Source organism: Temnothorax americanus, unplaced genomic scaffold (assembly GCF_048541705.1).
Source record: "Temnothorax americanus isolate GAGA-0224 unplaced genomic scaffold, ASM4854170v1 Scaffold4, whole genome shotgun sequence".
NCBI lineage: Eukaryota > Metazoa > Arthropoda > Insecta > Hymenoptera > Formicidae > Temnothorax > Temnothorax americanus.
The window spans coordinates 5,321,050-5,340,475 of NW_027509547.1; the positions used below are offsets into that span (position 1 = coordinate 5,321,050).

General features: G+C 33.8%; 2 protein-coding genes across 8 annotated transcripts in view; one reads left to right on the plus strand and one right to left on the minus strand.

The window, feature by feature from the left end:
* The window catches only part of Glurb (metabotropic glutamate receptor B), a 124,155-nt gene that overhangs the window by 54,121 nt on the left and 50,608 nt on the right, over positions 1-19,426 (minus strand). The window contains exons 1-3 of one of the 7 annotated variants that reach the window (XM_077415229.1): positions 12,996-13,275; positions 12,723-12,878; positions 7,615-8,517 (exon numbers count right to left, since the gene is read on the minus strand). The exons of 4 other annotated variants lie outside the window; for them this stretch is intronic. In XM_077415229.1, coding sequence (XP_077271355.1) covers positions 7,615-8,170 — 556 coding nt within the window. In that variant the 5' untranslated portion in view covers positions 8,171-8,517; positions 12,723-12,878; positions 12,996-13,275. Of the gene's footprint in view, positions 1-7,614; positions 8,518-12,722; positions 13,276-19,426 lie in introns of those variants that run through there. 2 more of the 7 variants (XM_077415230.1, XM_077415228.1) reach the window with 2 other exon arrangements.
* LOC143902387 (UNC93-like protein) overlaps positions 1-19,426 on the plus strand; it is a 126,339-nt gene that overhangs the window by 36,773 nt on the left and 70,140 nt on the right. The gene's annotated exons all lie outside the window — the stretch shown is intronic.

Consider the following 19,426-nt stretch of genomic DNA (forward strand, 5'->3'; position numbering starts at 1 on the left):
AAATTATGCGCAAAAAGTTGCTTAGTTTTTTCACGATACACAATATACTGCTATAAAACAAGTCGTAGTTTTCTTTTTGAGATAAAATGGAACATTGCGCGATGAAATATCGTGGAAGTCTTGGAGATTTTGCATGTTATTCCTCTTGTGACAGTGTTCGATGATTCCGCGATGTTTGAAATGTGATGTGTCCGAAGCAGCTATATCGCGATGTCGAAGGGTCTTGTGTGCTCGTTTTAAAGATCAAAGCGCAAGAAAAACACTATACTTTTATTATGTTTTTAATTTTCTATACATTTCGTGCTGCGTGTCTGACGTGTCTGCTTCTAATCGCGGATCGCGGTTAGTTTTCTCGTTATCAACGTGAAAAGCTCCCGATTAAACTTTTGAGATAAAATTTTATGAGATCGGTGAGTTTAAATCATACGTTTTGCAGAGATGTAATATTTGAACTGTTTTTTCTATCTTGATAAAAAAGGAAGACGACCGGAGGTACTAAGGTTTTAATTTTAGTAGCGTGTTTCGTATCAGCGTGTATAAGATTAATTTGGATTCAGATATAACGATCAATTTTTTACCTTTGGGTATTATGTTTTCAAACGGACATTTTCGTAATATTTAAATAAACTATCACAATCAAATGTAAATGGATTTTAATAATTATACAATTATATGACATTATGCGGAGTGATACATTTTCAAGTAAATAACGTAAATTGCAATATCATAAATATTGCTGTATTCTGAACTTCAATTAGCTTTGTTAGTTTTTATATAGCCAATATTTATATTTAATTGGAAAAGATATTATTTTTTTTCACGTTGAACGTAGCATTGTAACTTACTCATTGCGCAAAATTGCATTAATGAACATCTGTAAAATGAGTATTTTTAACGAATACATTGTCAACCTCAATTTATCTATTGCAATTTTATCAAAAAAACATGAACGGTTGTCGCTTTGCGCCAGGCAGCAAGCAAGGTGAAATCGATTTTTGCCGGTTTTTAACGAAACATTGTCAGCCATTCCCTCAGGTACAATCGAAATTGTTTCCCGAGGATATATCATTTAATGCAATGCGTATCAACAATGTGAATTGCAAAGCGTCCGAAAATCTGGCAGGGGATATTTTTACAAATTGCATACGCGTGCTTTTTTGCGGAACGCGCGTATATTTTTAACTGCCGTACGTTTTGGTACTTTGTTCTCCCCTTTTGAGATAAAGTGAAATGCTATTTTTTGCAATATCGTTCATTTATGGAGATAACGTGCATATCTCACGGAGCGGAAGCAATTCTGTGGGCAACGAATAACTGCCGGGACGTTGGTACGCGTCGCGTGGACTACAGTTTTACCACGTTCCTTCCAAACGAGTGCCCTAACGGGAGAGCTCTTTCCGGTTATCGGCGTATGTTTATCGGGATTTTTGCCGGACCAGTGAAATTCTATGCTTGAGATAAGTGCGAATTGAATCTGAATCTAAAATGTTTTATAACATCGTCGTACAATAAAGTTCGCGAAATGTTTTATCAGAAGTATGCACATATATCAAAGTAATTATTTTAATTAATTTTAATTAATATTATTTATATACTTGACATTGAATAGTACTAATTTATTAATTAAAATTTGAGATTCTATAATTTCTTCTTTGATACTTGATTTAATTTGAGATCTGGTTATTATTCGTAATTATTCGATGGTAAAAGAATTCATTACAGTGTTTAATTTATGGATGGGGTACGAATTAAAGTTTTTGTGCAATTTTTGTAAAGCTTCCCACATTGTAGCTTTCGGATATTTTTTGTTTTATTGTTGAAACGTGTTATTACCTCCTGATAAAACAATGTCGACAATGCTAACGCTTTATATAAAGCACAATAATAATCAATAAGATAAGAGTAAAAAAGGAAATAAAAGTTGGTGTTCTAAAAAAATTAGAAGAAGAAATAACTTATTACTTTTTTTAAGTGACTGTAATATCTCTACCACAAGATTTATTTTAATGAACGAATAAAAAAAATTGACATGACGTCCACTCTCGTTTGTTGGTTATTAATTTGTTCGTTGTTGTTTCTTTATGCATTATCCAGCGTAATTTATTGCTGTGTAAAATGGGAAATTTTAATGAGCTCGAAACTTACATTCCGTGGAGATTAAAAAAGTTCGAAGGAATTCCATTTTGTACAATTTATTTTATTATATTTACAGTTTTAAGTATATCGTACATAGGATTTAATTAAAAATTTTCAGTTATATCAATATACTATTATAATAAATCGATAAAAAAATAATCATCTTATGCATATATTTTTGTATAATAGGTTCGGTTATATCTATATTAAATAGCGCGAAATAACTTATGATAATACTTATTTATCATTTCTGCTCAATTTGAAGCCTAAAAAATATGCTATCTGCATATTCATCGTTTTTCCGACGAATAAATTGTATGTGCTGATTCAACCTTTTCATGAATGCTTTTGAGATAGGTTAATCGTTCGATGGTCTCATGTGCGAAATAGCAAGCTATGTTGGTCGCTTTTTCCGCGGTGCGGCTAGCCCCCGAGGGTCGAATTGATAAAATAGAGCAAAAGCTCCCATCGGTGCCATCTTGGAATGTCCCCTGAAACTCTGCGGATATATTTCACCAGTTGGTTTAACTGCCGTTTCTTTAATTCACCCAGAGGCTGTCGAGTAAACGATAACTGACGTAAACCCCGAAATCTCCCTTATACGACTTCTTGTTCTCTTTCTTTCTTTTTCTCTTTTGTCCTCTTTTTTTTTCAAATCAAAGGTACTTTTATCTTGACGCTGGATACAATCAGATAAAATTGGATAAATTTCCACAAGAACGGTAAAAGACGCGTGTTACGTGAGTGCATATCATTTGCAGATAGCGAATGGAAGTCACAAAATACACCGGAATCATTTTTGCTGAATGTTATTTAAAGGAGAGCGATGCTTTGATAACCACACATAAGTGTTAGTATAATAGTATCAGCGCGGAAATTAAAGTCGATTTCATAATTTTCTTTGTTCGAGCGTTTTAATTACATTAAGGGGTTATTTCTGTTTCAAATGGTGCGAAAATGGCCAGAAAAGTTGTCACAAAGAGAACACCGTAAATATAAGATATAAATGAAGAAGTGGATAAACGTATCTATATTTTATGAATAAATAGCATAATTTCATAAAATAAATCAGTAACTTTAATCAGTAACTTTGTTACGCATTTTATTAGAGATACGCATTTTATTTATATTTATATTATATTGTAATTATAACACATAAAACGTATTAAATTAATATATAGAAAGAAAATTGACGGAAAGAAATATGCAATTTCACCCGTTCTGTTTAATTTATTACAACACATTTATTATTAATAGAAAAATATATGCATTGCTAGGTGATTTAATTATGATAGAAGTTACCTTATTTAATTTCATACATTGATGAAAGTCATCACGTAAGAAGGTACATTGAACCATTTGTTATCACCCATTTCTTCCCGTCTCGTCTGTCGACGTCTATCGTGATCACGGATCGTAATGCGGGTTGCCGAAATTTATGCGATCGAATATCTAACGTGAATGGATGTCAAAGGAGTCGAACACGTGCGGTCGCTGTCTTTTGTTCAGAGGAGATAAAAAAATGACAAATATTGATGACAAAGAATCCTATTTTTTGGACAGTGATTTTTTCGACTGTTCGTACGACTTTGAAATGTGATCTTATTTTTTACCTATCTCAATTTTATTGCTTTGGATTTATATTATTTATTGATATTGAATATTCTCTAAATTTTGTATGCATGCGATGACAAAATTGTCGAGAAGAATGAAATAAAATACAAGATAATAAATGAACGTTGACAACGCTGTGTGACTTTATAGAAACACTAGAAACAATCTTCACAATTATACGCGAGTACTTTGTGATTAATTCACATAACTATATTTCTATTTAACTAGAGTTTTTTACCAAATAGAGAAATTTTTAAAAATGAAAAGATTAAATAGTTCTCATTCGCAGATCTTGCAATTTTGTAGGAGACAAAAAGTATATAGCAACATAATAAATATTGTGAGAAATTTCAACCCCGATAGAAAGTTGCTCTGCTGTGATCTCGAGCTGTTAAAATCGTCAGCTAAAAAGTTTTGTATCGTCATGACATAGATAACTGATGATAATAATTCGTTTTCCCGTAACAACAAAGTACGCATTGAAACTTTAAACTCGCGGCACAGACGGACACGAAATATTGGAGAAAATTTTCGCGGTCTTCCAACGTTATTGTGAGGATAAGATCTACTAAGAATGACGATTTCTTCCAGACAACGGTGTAAAGTTTCCAAGGTATAATTATCCATTGTGGCAACCCTAACTCGTGCTTATGTAATCCCGGATCTCCTTCAAATTTATACAGCTAATACAACCCGGGTGTACGTTTTCACTCCGTATTTATTAACGTCAAGATTATATCGTCCGTATAATGGAGTCGTGCCAAGTCATTTTGTAACAAAATTTAATAACTAGGATCATAAAGACAGGGCATCTATGAAGTAGAATCTAGTGACTAATACTTTTTCTCATCACAGCAAAAGATTGAGCGAATACTAAATTAAACAGTCATTTAAATTTATGCGCTTCATGCTGTACTAATATGCGCTAATGCACTGTGCAATTTTTAATTCTAAAATTACACGTCAAAACCATAACTGACGCGCTAATATATACATTATATTTACTGTAATCAGTTTTAAATTAATTTAAATTTATTGCGCATAATGTGAAAATAAACTCTTATAATCGTTGCATTTATTTTTCTTTGATCATTGAATTATAATTATTTACGATTGAATTGAATTGCATAATTTTTTATTATAAACTGAGACTTTCCTGTATTTAATTAACGCATAAAATACATAAATAATGACAAATAAAACTTGAAGGAAAAATCTGTTATGGTACCTATTGGCATCTCTTTTGAATATGAATAATGCATATGTGCGTATACATCGTTATATGCACCGTCTGCGCCAAACTTTTGATCACTTGCACGAATCGTAAGTAGTTGCGAAGTTAATTTGTTCTTCCAAATTAGCGTTTAAATTGAACATTTTTGTTCGAATGTATATAGCTGATAGCATAGGTTTTTCATTTTGTACCAGATAGATCATATTTTCCTTTTTTTTTCTTGAAAGCTATCTGTATGCAATGAACGTTGCAAATTGTGATGCTGTGTTTTAATGAAAAACGGGAGTAAAAAGATATTCAAATTTTTAACCCAAAAGAGTTACAACGCTTTGGAATTTGTAAGGTACACTTAAAATTAAAAATAACAGTTATAATTGCATGGAACATATAATTGGAAAAAGTGGAGACACGTATAGATAACTTTTCTATTTTTACATATAATGTGATCAAATTTAACTTCATTTTATTTAACTACATTCAGCAAACTTATTAGCAAATGATGAAGACCATTAACTATTTTTGCTGATACACAAAACATCTAGAAATTATCATAATATAAAAATTAGTAAATTAAGTAATAATCGAGTATACAAATTAGTATTAGCATAATACGCTCATTAGAAACTTAACGATTATATAGGAATGCTAATTTTTATTGCAGAATGATTATTTTTTTTTAAAATACTTTAGCTAACTTTTAATTATTAACAAAATTACTTTTAACGAAGACTGTTTGTAATTTTCTCTTATCTTTTGCTGCCTCAAGTGGGATAAACAGATATCTATGGAGATGTATGATCTTGTAAGCCTGTAGCAAAAACATTTTTGATCATGCTACGTTAGGGAAGTAGGACGGAAGTAGAATTAAGAATGTGCGTCGCGGGGCAAATGTAGTAAAGAAAAATAATTAACGAGTAGGGCGAAGAAGTAAATAGAGCACCATAAAATAAAGCTAACTGTGAATAGCATATACATATACATCACGCATTAAGATAGAAATATAGTTCCCTTCTGCGCAATTTTTAAGTGAGTTTTTCAAGTTGTACTCGTAACCTTTTACGCATGTCGGTCATGTTTGTTGTAACTGTCGAATATGCAGAGCATTTGACTTTGCGTATTACAAATTTTACGTATTTCCTGCGAAACCAATTTGATACGTCATGCATAATATCCTTACGCCAAGAGCAGTCAAGTTTTCAAACGATTAGCTGTTGTGAATAAAATTGTCCACGTGCTTACGTATATCTCACGCAGAAGATATGACATTTCATCTCCCGGAGTGCATTGAAATTCATAAACCGATCTAGGATTTTCTACTCCACCGCTTAGAATCAACGAATGGCTGCGACTCGCTTTCCGCTGCTTGATTTTTTAGCAGCCATCCTTACATCATTTGGAAGTCACGTCTCTCTTTTTTACGTGCAAGAAGAGAGAGAGGACTACCCTGAAAAGACCGTGGGCGAGGATTTTTATTTAAATTTATCTCGGAAAGAGAATTTTTAAAAAATTGCTCTCTATATATGAGCAGGTAAAGGCGCTGACTAAATATTCAGTGCTTGTGCTAAGTTAATTTCGTCTGAATCGTTCTTAGCAGTAACTTAGATATTCATACTATATCTTTGTTTTTGCTATAGCAATATGCAATATAAATATAGAAAAATCCGGCTTTATATAAGAATTAACAGTCTTAATTGCTACGTACTCGTGTTATGAAACGTGGCTGTCTGATCTAATCGTGTAATTCGATCTTCATTTTTCAGATACGATGTCTCTATAATCGTTTTATAGATTTGTAATTAATACGATACATGAGAAATTAATACGCGATATATTTCGGAGATCGACATTCAATTTATTCAACTTTATTTATCTGATTTTGAAACTTTTTTTATCAATTAACACACATATAACTTTATTTTAATATCTATATATAATTATATTTTTCGAATCTATTACTATTTCTAATAATTTCTGAAAATCTGAGTAAAAAAATACGTTTAGTACACAATAAATTTTAGTACCAAATTATTCTAATGCGCATGGCATTTTATAGCATTATGAACGGCCAACGAAAAGAGAGCTTATTGCGGTATTATAATATTAACCTGTTATTAAACATCATTATTGATGACATATGTTGTTTTGTACGAGACAATGACGAAACGTGAATGATTTCACTGAATACTATTCACGTAATAGTGTACTGATAATATGTGTTGTTAGCATCAAACATCAACTTTGATGAGAAATTTATGTTCCATCACACATTGACATATATGAGTGCAGCCTTATAAAGAGTGTACGGGTTTTCTCTTGAGTACTGTATTAATTAGAGAGCGATCCACAAACGATGAATAAGTTCACATATTAAACAATATTCAAAAATACGTGTTATTTATTGAATCTGTAATGCATCTCACACACACAATCAGTAATAAACGATGAATTCTGATATTTGATAATTTTTATGAACGATCGTTGAATTAGAAAGATAATAACGTATTAAAGATGAAAATACTCGATCTTAAGATCATTCTCAACTTGCTGTTTCCTTTTGTACGAGAACAATTAATATACGAAGTAATAAAGAGCTCGCTATATTAAGTTTCAATAAATCTACGAGTACGTACCCTTGATGAAATCTACCGCCATTTCAAGACCGTACGTATCCTTGTCGCAGTCATCGAGTATGTGCGCCCCGATCTTAACTCCCGGAACAATTTCTCGTTGATTGAGGATATCCAAGGTGTAGAGCATTGCTTCTAACGCTTGTACACCTCCCTGAGGCATCACGGGTCCGCACGTAAAGGTGTCCTCCCTCTCGTGAACCATCATCAAGCCACCCAGCACGAGATCACCTTCGACCACCGCTTCCTTCTTTATTGGCCAGCTAAAGTCATGGACCAGACCGTTCGGTTCCATCGATCGAAATTGGTGACGTCGATGTCTAATCGGATGATGTAGTTCATCGCGAAAATGACTCAAACGTATACTCATGCGATCATCATGGTGACGTAGCCTCACGGTGTCCGTCATCAAATCCACATATTTGTTCAATAACGGTATGGGCGTGATATTGTCAGTCTTTGAGATGTCGATTTTTCTGGCCCATTGTTTGATAGACTTGAAGCGTTGATCGTCGGCCGAGCAGATGCAGCTCAATAGTGCCAGAAGCAGAAACTTCATGACGTCATAATCGATAAATTATGTTGTTTGTTACTTAGTTTCGGGTTTCCGGCACGTTGTTGAATTCGATGTTGCCCGTAGCTTTCGCTTGTCCGCCTCGGGCTTTGAATTCACGATGATTTACGTCCCTACTCTTCCTTGGCAATATCAACGGAAGAGCGATATCAGCTTCGAACGGAAGATCGGAGGCCTTGCGCACGATCGACGGAAAGGATGTGCCAGCGCGGATTGAGGGGGATTCGATTGATCTCGCTTTTCGTATTTCATATGTATGACGTATATCAGAAGTGAGCAGCAACTGATTCACAAGTGGAATGTTGCGCCATGCTACTTTCAATTCGATGACACTTTAAGATAAAGATATTATATTGAAAAATAAATCATAATTTATATATATAAAATTAATATTTTTAGATTCTAAAAAATATATGTATATTGATGTACGTAAAATATTTAATTAACAATACTGGGAGAGGGCAAGATAACGAAAAAATATTTATGATTACCAACTTAATTGGAAATACAATTTATAAGCTTTACAATTATAATTGAGGCGCATCTTGAGATTTACGCAGAAGGCATGTAGTTTCCTGAGGAACGATATGTCGCGACATATGCTACCAATATGCTAATGTAAGAGGAGAGCTTGACAGTACAGAGGGACAACATACATGTGTCGCCACGATGCTCACGTAATCTTCCATTTGCTTTTATTATATAGGACCTGGTCTTTCCCGGTGTTGCACATTTCTTCTATGCTTTGTGCAAATTTTATATGCGACCACTAGGCTGTCACAATTTGTCAACTTTTTTACGTAAAGACTAAAGAATGAAATATGGCGCGTTAACTGTGAGTTTACTCGTCGAAACATTTGCCGATTTAAACGGCGTCATTTACACGTAAAAGTTGGAACAGATTTATCGCTGACCTGGATCTTATACCGTTATTCTCATAATTTATCATCTCCCCCTTTGATTCTCGAAAAAAAAAAAATAATATTTATGACCTATTACGCTTAACATCTTTTTGATTTGTTTTAACGTTTTATACTTAATTGGATATTAAAGTATTTTACGGGCAAATGTAACTGATTCTTTTTTTATTGATTTCGTGATTAATATTAAGCATACATAAACAACAAAACACAAATATTTTTGAACGTGTTATTATGCTCTTCTGTATAGAAGGCAAAATACGGATTTATGCGTTAAAAACAACATACATTTAACAATAGCGAAATGAACTGAGTACACATCGTATCTATATATATAGACAATCATTATCTAACGCCATCAGATTGACGACGACTTTGCTATCGGGTATTTTTTTAGATCTTCCGAGCTTCGAACCCGCAGGTGGTATCGTGCAAGCCACAAGTTTAAATTGCTCGGTCACGAAGCGCCGCGTTGCATGGCCGAGAAATTGCAGATGTGCGAGCGCGGGCGTGCGGTCGCGCGTCGATAACGACCCCGGGTTTCGTGTAATTAAAAACTTCGACGTGGCTACGTCGCTGGAAGTTGCGTTGTTCCTGGGGAACTTCCCGGCTTGCCGAACGATCGTCAGAATCGACGGACCGAGGTCGGCTGTAATTCGTTGTTGCTGAATGTATACCTGTTGCGCGACTCAAACTCCGACGGAAGTTTGATGGCTGCGCTGCACCGTGTCGGAATGCTTTTGCACGATTTTTTTCTGCACGCGGATATACATTATTACTTACCAGGGAATGCTCTATGATCTCTATGAACGTTCAATAGGAACATGACCAAGTGTCGGTTCTAGACGACCTGTTGCTCCCTGTCCCTACGTGATCGGTATTGTACGTGTATAGCGAAAAAGAGGAAGAGAGAGATGATTGCAATCAAAAGCTGGAGATAGAAGTTGTATTATAAATCGTGCAGAGTTTCTCTCAGATAAATTTGATGAATTTAGAATATATTTTTCCTTAACGAAAATTTTATGGCTCAATTACACAGTTATTTGGTATTCTGATATTCTGATATTGTGATAAAGAAAAATTCGTGTTAATTAAAATTTATGATATTTTAACAGATAGTACAAGTTTTATATTTGATCTAGTTTTATATATTGGTTCTCTCTGAAGAGAAAAAAGTTATCAATTAAGATGAATCTATGAAAGCATCTGTTAAGAGAAAAGGTGTAATAATTCATTACACATTCTGTATACTTGCTTTAATCGCAATTTTTAGCAATTTTCCTCATTATTTTAATGAATTATACCAGTAATAACAATATTTTTATAATATATATAAACGCAATTTATAATATTTTGATTATAAATTTTACAAATAGCGTAATCAATTTTTATGAACACCAGAATTTATGTAATTTTTATATTATTATTAGTGAAAAGTTAATAATTCTCTTGTTATTATCAAATGATAACGGTATAGATATTATTATTATTATTAATTGAGAATTTAGGCAAATGCATTTATCTTCCTACACTCTTTACTTCCTGCATCTCTTCAATTCTTTCTAATAATATTTTGCACGAGTAATGTTATTTTTAACCTGAAAATTCCATAATGTGCAGTGTCGCGATGAACATCGTATAAATTACGAAATAGTATACAACAGTTTGGTAGTGATGTCGAAGCGTAAGTACGGGAAAGTCGATTTTGCCGACGGTGATAGGAGCCCCTCGTCTGTTTATTAACGGTGTGCCGTTTTTCGGATGCTAAATTTACGCTGATGATTGCAAACATCTGCTCGTCAAATCAATTGGTTTTCATCGTTGGTTTAACACGCAATCACGAGTCGGGATCGGTGATTGTTAGCAATAACGCGCACGCGCAATTTTATAAAATAATGCACGACACAAAGAGTAAAGCAGCAATGAGCGAATAACTAAAAAGAAGAAAAAGAGAAACAGTATTAACAAACAATAGAAACAGAATATAATAATTTTGTTTCTATGGTCTCTACAAAGTCTATTAGTTTTAGATATATGATTAATTATTTACGTTTCATAGAGTAGTCGATATTCATATGCATATTATAATAATATCATTCTTCTGTTGTTCTGATCTATATTTATGGTAATTAATATAATTTAGTATGCTTATATATGTATAATGATTAAATGGACGACTATTAGTGTCATGCAATAGTTTACGATATGGCACGTTTCTCATAACGTGAAAGTTACATAATAATTAAATTTGCTTACTATATACAAAACACATTTCATCTAATCGTCACTTTGAAATGATTTTATTTAAGATTATTTATTCTTTAATATATTTATCGTTATTTGTGATTGCCTTATGCGTAATTGATTATTAAATTAAGTAGACAAAGAACAAAATAGATCATGAAGTCGTGATAATTTTCAAAGCTATCAGCTATACCGCGGCTAATTAAGCAACGGAGTTAATCGTAATTGCAAACCGTCCAATTAATTGATGATTCACCGTATTCGGGCCAAAGTGCGGCAAGGATCTTCATTGAACTTGTATCAAATATGTCACAAAGCGACCGCACAATTCGGCTTAGAACTAGATGAAATATAATGGACAATTTACATCTTACTCAAACTGTCGCCGTAAATTGTTCAAATCTCAATAGGATTTTGGATCGCAGTTCCTAAAGTTTCTATTTGGAGAAGAAGACAAAGTTACTTGGCCGTTAGGTTGTAACTTCGGTTGCTATGTACTTCACGTACTCGGAATTTTTAACGATGTGATTTTGCAGAAAAGTTAGATTATGTCCTGATCAAGGTTCGGGGAAGTAATTTACTTGAGATTACACGACGACGCGATAACGTTCGGAATTATCCAAAAACATACATGTTAAAGTAAGATGGTTGCAATATGTTTCTTGATATAATTTTTTTATTGTAAATAAAGATCGCAAGGTGTGTCGTAGTGAAAATTATAACAAAACAACTTAAAAGTATAGTATAATGCTAACGAAAAAAAATGTTATGTATGTCGCACGATATGATATTGCTGCTATATTTTTTTAAATAGCATTTCTTAGTTATAATTAAATTTCCATCTAGAAAATGAATGTCGCACACGGTATATTTGTTGTATTAAATTTAAACTACAAATTGAAAAAGCGCCACGTATAAACTTTTAATTTAATTTTTTACTAGCTAATCGAAAATTTTGTGCACAATAACGGATTGTCAAATTGAACAATTCTATTTAATCAGAATTTATTCACGATTTTTCTTTATCTGCTTGTTTTAACGGTAGAAAAATTATTTTTTGTCTTGCACAAAAAAACTTGTTTAATTCTTTCACAGCGATTGTTTGTGTAACTCTCTTTATCAAAAATACATATCTCACATATATATATATTTAAAAACTGTTGAAAGAAAAAAATCTGCGTTTACAACGGTAAAACAAGTGATGTTATTTAGTGCACAAAAACGATATAAAAAAGTGAGTTGTTTTTTTCTCTCTGCTTCGGTGTTTTACACCTAATATTTCTTCCGTTGTAAATTATTTCCGGAATAAATTTAGATAAATGTATTTGAGTGAAGGAGGGTGTTATAACGGGCAATCGATAACGATATAATACCATAGCAATAAATCGTCGATGTCACATACGCGTGAGATAAATGTGCAATCGAATTGCAAGCCCGAGAACATTTCATCATCAGGGCTTCAAAAGGGTTTTTTTGCCAGTTAAAGTCCACCTATTTCATTACTTATTATCTTCATTTGAGGTTTCATTCTGTATTGCGCAAAGACAGTAACATTAATTCAATACACTCTGCCCACATTACCCAACTTTTCCGCGAGGCTTTACGAATTTCAAGATGCACGTGCAAAAAATTAGAAGCTAGGGTACTTCGCAAGAAGCTGTCATCTCTCTCCTTTCCGTCACTCGTATATAACTCGTATAACACGCGGATTACCGGAAAACTCGAAATCGCGAACGACGGAAAACGAAAGGCAGCATCGGCGGGTGTAATTGGTGACTATAATATGATTCACAAAATTATCGTGCCGACAAATTTTGTGTCATATTCCGACGAAGATTCTTGATTTACTGCGTTTGTTAGGCCGAAAACGATTTGAAAAGGAGCACGCGCGCGCGTTACTGTGCTGTAGCAGCCACTGACTGGCTGGTGCGACTGCATCAACGCTACCCTCCTCGAACGTATCAACCCTCCTCCCTCCCTTCAATCTCCTCTCCTACTCTGCGACCCCTCTCTTCTTATAACGGTCTGACCATTTTCTCGTAAGTCCTTTCTCTTTCCTGTGTCTTGGCGCCCTCTCTTTTCTGCTGTCTCGCATAACGATCTGTATTAATTCACGCCAAACGATTAAATAATGGCTAGAGCACTATTTTAACTTGAAGAGAATTTTCGAAGATAATGAGATGTTTTGCATAAACTGCAAATAACATCCGCATAGTGTTTGCGAAAAAGACGAGAAAAAAGATTCTAATTTAATTTAAGAATCACGTAATGCTGCTTCAAAGCTTTGATAACAATACATTATGCGAAAATACGAATTCAAAAGATTTTTTGTTACATTTTAATTAATTACTTAAAACATGAATCAGTTTCTCGATAAATTAATCACAGATATAAACTGGATTAATCGGTTATTCTTGTAGCTAAAGATTATAGAAATGGTAAAGATAAAAAATAATATGTTTACATAATACACTAAATCTTAGTTTTTATTTGAATGCATCTACTATATAGTATACGAGTAATGATAAATTTAATTAAATTTTAATAATTATTTCTATGAAAATAAGTATGGTAAATAAATCATATCTGTTTTGGAATACTTCCTTGTCAAAACTCAGCGTAATTTCGTAGTCCGAGGTGAGTGGTCTCGCGCGGCTAAAATACCGCGGTAATTAGCTTACACGGCAATGTATACTGCATGCGGTCCTATCATAACGGAAACAAGCCACCTCGCAACCATTAACGCGTACATCACCGTTACCTGCATTCAAAGAGAGATGTCTTTTTCATCATACGTTTATAATTTGGTTTCGCTATACTGACAAGTTATTTGGTTTTCTGATAGTTTTTTTTTTATTCAAATAATCGAAAGAATAGATAAAAATGTTTTTTTTTATTATTTATTTGTTATGCGATTCTGATACGTAACTAACGCAACGAATATTTCGCTGTTGTTTTATTTGCTCTGTAATTATCCTAGCAAGTTTTGTTGCTCTAGTACGGCCTTCCGTACAGTTCTTTAATGTGCGTTTGTACAGTCGAGTTGGCCCAAAAAACGTAATAATGTGAAAAACAGATGTGTGTGTGTGTGTGTGTGTGTGTGTGTGTGTGTGTGTGTGTGTATGTGTGTGTGTATCGAGCAGTTACTAACTGTTCCGAGGTAAAAACTATGCTAATTTGAAAGACATATAGTTAAATTCGGATAAGACGTAACAAGATTTGCCGTTTACGTTTTACGTTATTAATTATATTTTTGTTACTCAAAGTGACAGTCTTTATTTCTGAGCATTTTCGGAATAAGTAATATTGTTAAACGATAAAGCAAATAATTGAATGATATCGCGATCGGATTCATCGCAGTAACCGCACAACGAAAATTGCATTAACTGGTATTAGATCCTTTGCGAAATGTAGCTCCCGATTACATTTTTCGAGATACGGTTATACGAGGTCCGAGCTGTAACGAGGTATAATCTATCCACGTAATGATCAGGAACAGTAATTGGAGAAAAGTGCAGAACAGGCGAGAGTTGGCCAATTGGAGAGAAAGATTGTTCGGTTGCTTCACAGAAACGTATCGATTGTTAAAAAATCGACAAATTAATTTAATGCTATTACATTTTATCCACTCGGAAAACTTCGAGATAGAAACGTCCTAGTACCCTAGAATCCGAGTCACTAGTATATAGGATGTCGCGTTTAATTTTTGGTGAACGCGACGTTAAAACTACACGTTAGTCCAATAGCTGGGCTAACCGAGGGAACGATTGGTCCGATTTGGCGCTGTACCAATTCTATATACGATTAATTGATCGAGAAATTGAGAGCAATTTCTAGAAATGCGCGACATCTGTTACACGCGCGATAATGTCTTGAAATTCGGCACGTCAGCTGGTTACGACGCGTAATAGTTCATGAATCTATTATGCTGTGCAACCATGCAAAAATGCGTGCGTAGAACCGTCTGGTATATAGCGTTACCGCGTGAGTGCATAAAACCGTCTGGTTAGTGCACGGTGCTTGTTGAGATTTAATCTACTCCACTCTTTAAGACGGGTTTAGTTTTACGAGTATTAAACATGTGAAATTAGACAAAAGGACATCAGCAATGTGTAAAATCAATAAAATTAACACATTCATCGGTGATGAATGACAGTCATCGGTGATCGCCATGGAGCGACAGTCAAATAAATACGTCACGTATTATATCTTTGTGCAATTAAATACTACAAATTTACTATACTATAAATTATTTAATACTATAAATTAAATGTTTCGTTGTTTTATGTAATGTGAAATAATTTAATTGGCGTGAAGAAAAAGTCACGTAAAATATATACTTGGCTATGAATATGTTAAGAGATATCTAATTATACGAGATATAAGTAGTTTCACGATTTGCAACCTGCCACACAAAACGTAAGGATGAGAGTGTAAAGTGACAGACAGCGATCCAACGCGTTACTATAATACTTTTAAAAGAATATTGGACGATTTTTTTGACGTTTTATTTAATCCGCTTATTGGCAAAGCGCATGAGGAAAAGGTAACAGAAATAAAACGATGCGCTATATCCGGTTGCAGAACTTAAAGAGTCGCGACTGCACCGAACGGATTGCGAAATGGAGAAAAACGATAGTGATCACGTGCTTGGTGCATCATGGCCGCGGAAAATGGATTAGGCGTGTTTTTGTGCAGTTACTTATGAGATCACGTAGCCGGAGCCGGCTGAGGTGGCTTCGGAAATTCGTGCCGGAAGTCTTATATCTCGGTGATCAATTCTCTCGGGGCGAGCCGAGATAAGTTCGTTAAGTGCCGGGTCGCAACCGTGCAATCGACTGTGATTTGTTAAGAATATCTAAAGCTTTGCCTAGGATTAGCTTTCACCGAGTCGGGAGTCGTGATTTATAATAGATCGTTGTACGTTAATATAACGAGCATGAAACGTGACTTGAAAGATTACTTTTGTCCCATTATTATATTCATCCGCAGAGCAACGTTGGTTCTAAATACCGCTGTGTTATATGCGTGTATCTTTTATTTCGTCTTCTTTTGCATGAATTCTTGCAAAAACGAATAATGAACATCATATATCAACTATTGTAATTTTTAATACAAAATTTTATATTTTATGTTTTATATAAGAATATCAGAATTTCCAAGCTAATCTTACTTTGATTTAACCAAACTGTTATCACGCGTACGTCTTTTCTAGAGATAAATTTATATTACTAATTTAATTCAATTTTGTGAATTGAATTACCGCAATTATTGTAATTTATTCATCATGGTACATACTGCAGCTAAACATATGAGACATTGTACGGCTTGTCCTTTCCGCACAAAGTCATATGCTGCATATTCATTTAAGTATACGTCATTTTCATTCTTGCGCTTCATGCAACCATATACGAAATTCCTTGCATTGCTTTTAGTGACGAGATAAAAATGATGAAAAAAGTACTTGTAACAAGCACTGTGATAAATACCTGGGGCCGAGCTTAATTCTGATAAAAAAAAACTATTAAGTATCGCATACTAATTTACGGAAACTCCGGTTTAAATTTCGTTAGACGCTAGTGGTTAATGAATCCCCATGGTTTTTATTCGTAAAGTTTTTTAAGCCATAATATGATCCTAGACTATAACAAATTTATGACGAGAAAAGTTTGTTGGTTAGCTTTCTGTTCAAAAAAAGAAATACAAATAACTACTTCTACGTGACATACAGCAACTTGTGCTAATATTTAGAACAAAGGCAAAATTGATTTTAAAAGTTACTATTGCGAGGTAGTTATTACAGCATTTGTTTTGCAAATTAAAAACGTTTTTACAATACTTGTGCAAGAGTATCAACAGATGTAATATTCTAAACGCCAATTTCGTGACAAACGACTTCCGGCAATGGCGAAACAGTTTTCCGGACATTCGCAGAAAGTGATGACGCAACGGATGAAAGTTTCAAAAAAAATAGTTGATATAAAGGTATGTTACAACGTTAGTATTCTCGCACAAAGGAAGCAAGCGCACGTTTGATGTTCCGATATATTGGCCACGCGAGCACACGTTTAAATATTCCACCGCAGCGTAGCGTTCCCCCGTAACATTGATCAACAACTCGGGACTTGTAGGAGAAAGAGAGCAACGCGTTTATTGGCGCTTTCCAGAGAGAAGTTTTACGATACCTAAAATTTACATCAAACGATAGCGATTCGTCGCTTTGCTTAAAAATTTCATTTGTAAAAAAGTTTTTAATCGAAGATTGATCAAAGTTTGGGTAAGTTTTGTTCGCGAGTTATATTTCTTTACCTTTAATGTCTTTTCAAGAATCTTTCTCAATATACAATGCAGTATAACAGATATACATATAATATTAAACATTTCTGAATCGGAATGGAGGATTGCTATTTGCAATGTTGCCGATATCGTTAACATTTTCATAACAATAATAATTAACATTTTAACAAGACAGTTAGAATTTCAGAGATTTTTCTCTATTCTTGCAAATGACTTTTTGCTTCGAACGAGAATGCCATTCCCCGGTGGAATAAATTCTGGTCTCATTAAATTTTCATAAAATCGTTATTGCTGCTCACTTCCGTGAGGTACAGCGGTATTCGATTTTGCCATTATCTCCTGCTGTGGTGCCTCAGCTGAGCTGCACGTTGAAAAATGTTGTTTTTGAATCGTTCGTCGGGAAGCAAGTCGTGACAAATTGCTGTGCTCGCCACGAGAAGCAACATTATCTCGAGAGCTCGCGTGCAGTTCGAACGCAAAAACGTTCATGTTTTAATGACAACAGGTACAACATTGTCGTTCACCGTTCAGTTATCAGATATGAATTCTGGTATTTACGAATGTAGGTACATCGAATTCGGCAAAATGTTTCAATATCAGTCGCGTTTTTAGTCACAGTTGAATTAAAAGACAAATGGCAGCTTTAGACGTACATATGTATGTATATGTATGCGGCATGTGCTTTATTTTTTTTTATGTTTGCATATTTTAAAATAATAAAAATGCATGTGATATACACTCTATTAATATTATGAGCCCTGCAGCGCGTCGAGACTGTCGAGAGTGATGTAAACATATTACTGTTTATTGACATTAAAAGTTATTATTTCGGCATAATATATAATTCTGAAGATCTGCAGTTGGTTCATGACAGTGAGATTTGTAAAGCATGCTATATTAGCATTTCATCTGCAATCTTGCGAAACAAAGAGCAACAGCGACTCGACGAAACAAACGCGGCGAAATTACACTTTTGACTTAAATTAGTAAATTTTAGACGTTATGTCTTCATTATTATCTGTTTGAAATCATCTTTTTGTATACTAGATTGTTAATAGATTAATAATTTTTTTACAATCATCAGAATTATCTATATATAAATGGTTATATAGTTCTTGAAATATTTTTATTTCATAATTTTGTTTTTGTTTTCATATCTATAACGATTCTTTGAACTCTAAATGTCGTCCAAAGTGATATTAATGTCTCGCGTGACGATTGCGTTAGCATAATTTAGCTATACACTCTGCACATGCGGAGAACGAACTGTATCATAGGTAATAATAATTACAGACCGCAATGTCCGCGACGCTCTCAATGGGAAATTCAGCATGCAATATTAATTAACGGCTTATAAAGACCTATCGATTTGAAGATTATCCTCACATACCGAACATGTTGAATTAATTCGGTTTAGCTATCTAGCTGCTCTTGTTTACGTGGTATACCACTTTATTATGAAAATGCATGTACTTATATATAGTAGATCAGTATTTGAACACCCAGTTTTTTTATACAATAACTTTATTCGAAAAATAATATTACATGTATTGTATGTAATAAGTTACTTATGGACATAATTCGTAATTATGTATTATTTCTTCGAATAAAGTTATTGTAAGAAAACTGGGCGTGCAAATACTTTTTTGATCCACTGTATATCCATTTGCGTCAAATTTATCGTAGAGAAAATATTTTTTGATACTATATATAATTATTACATTAATTACAATTACACATTAGTATATAATACGTGATTTATGTATAATTATACGCGTAT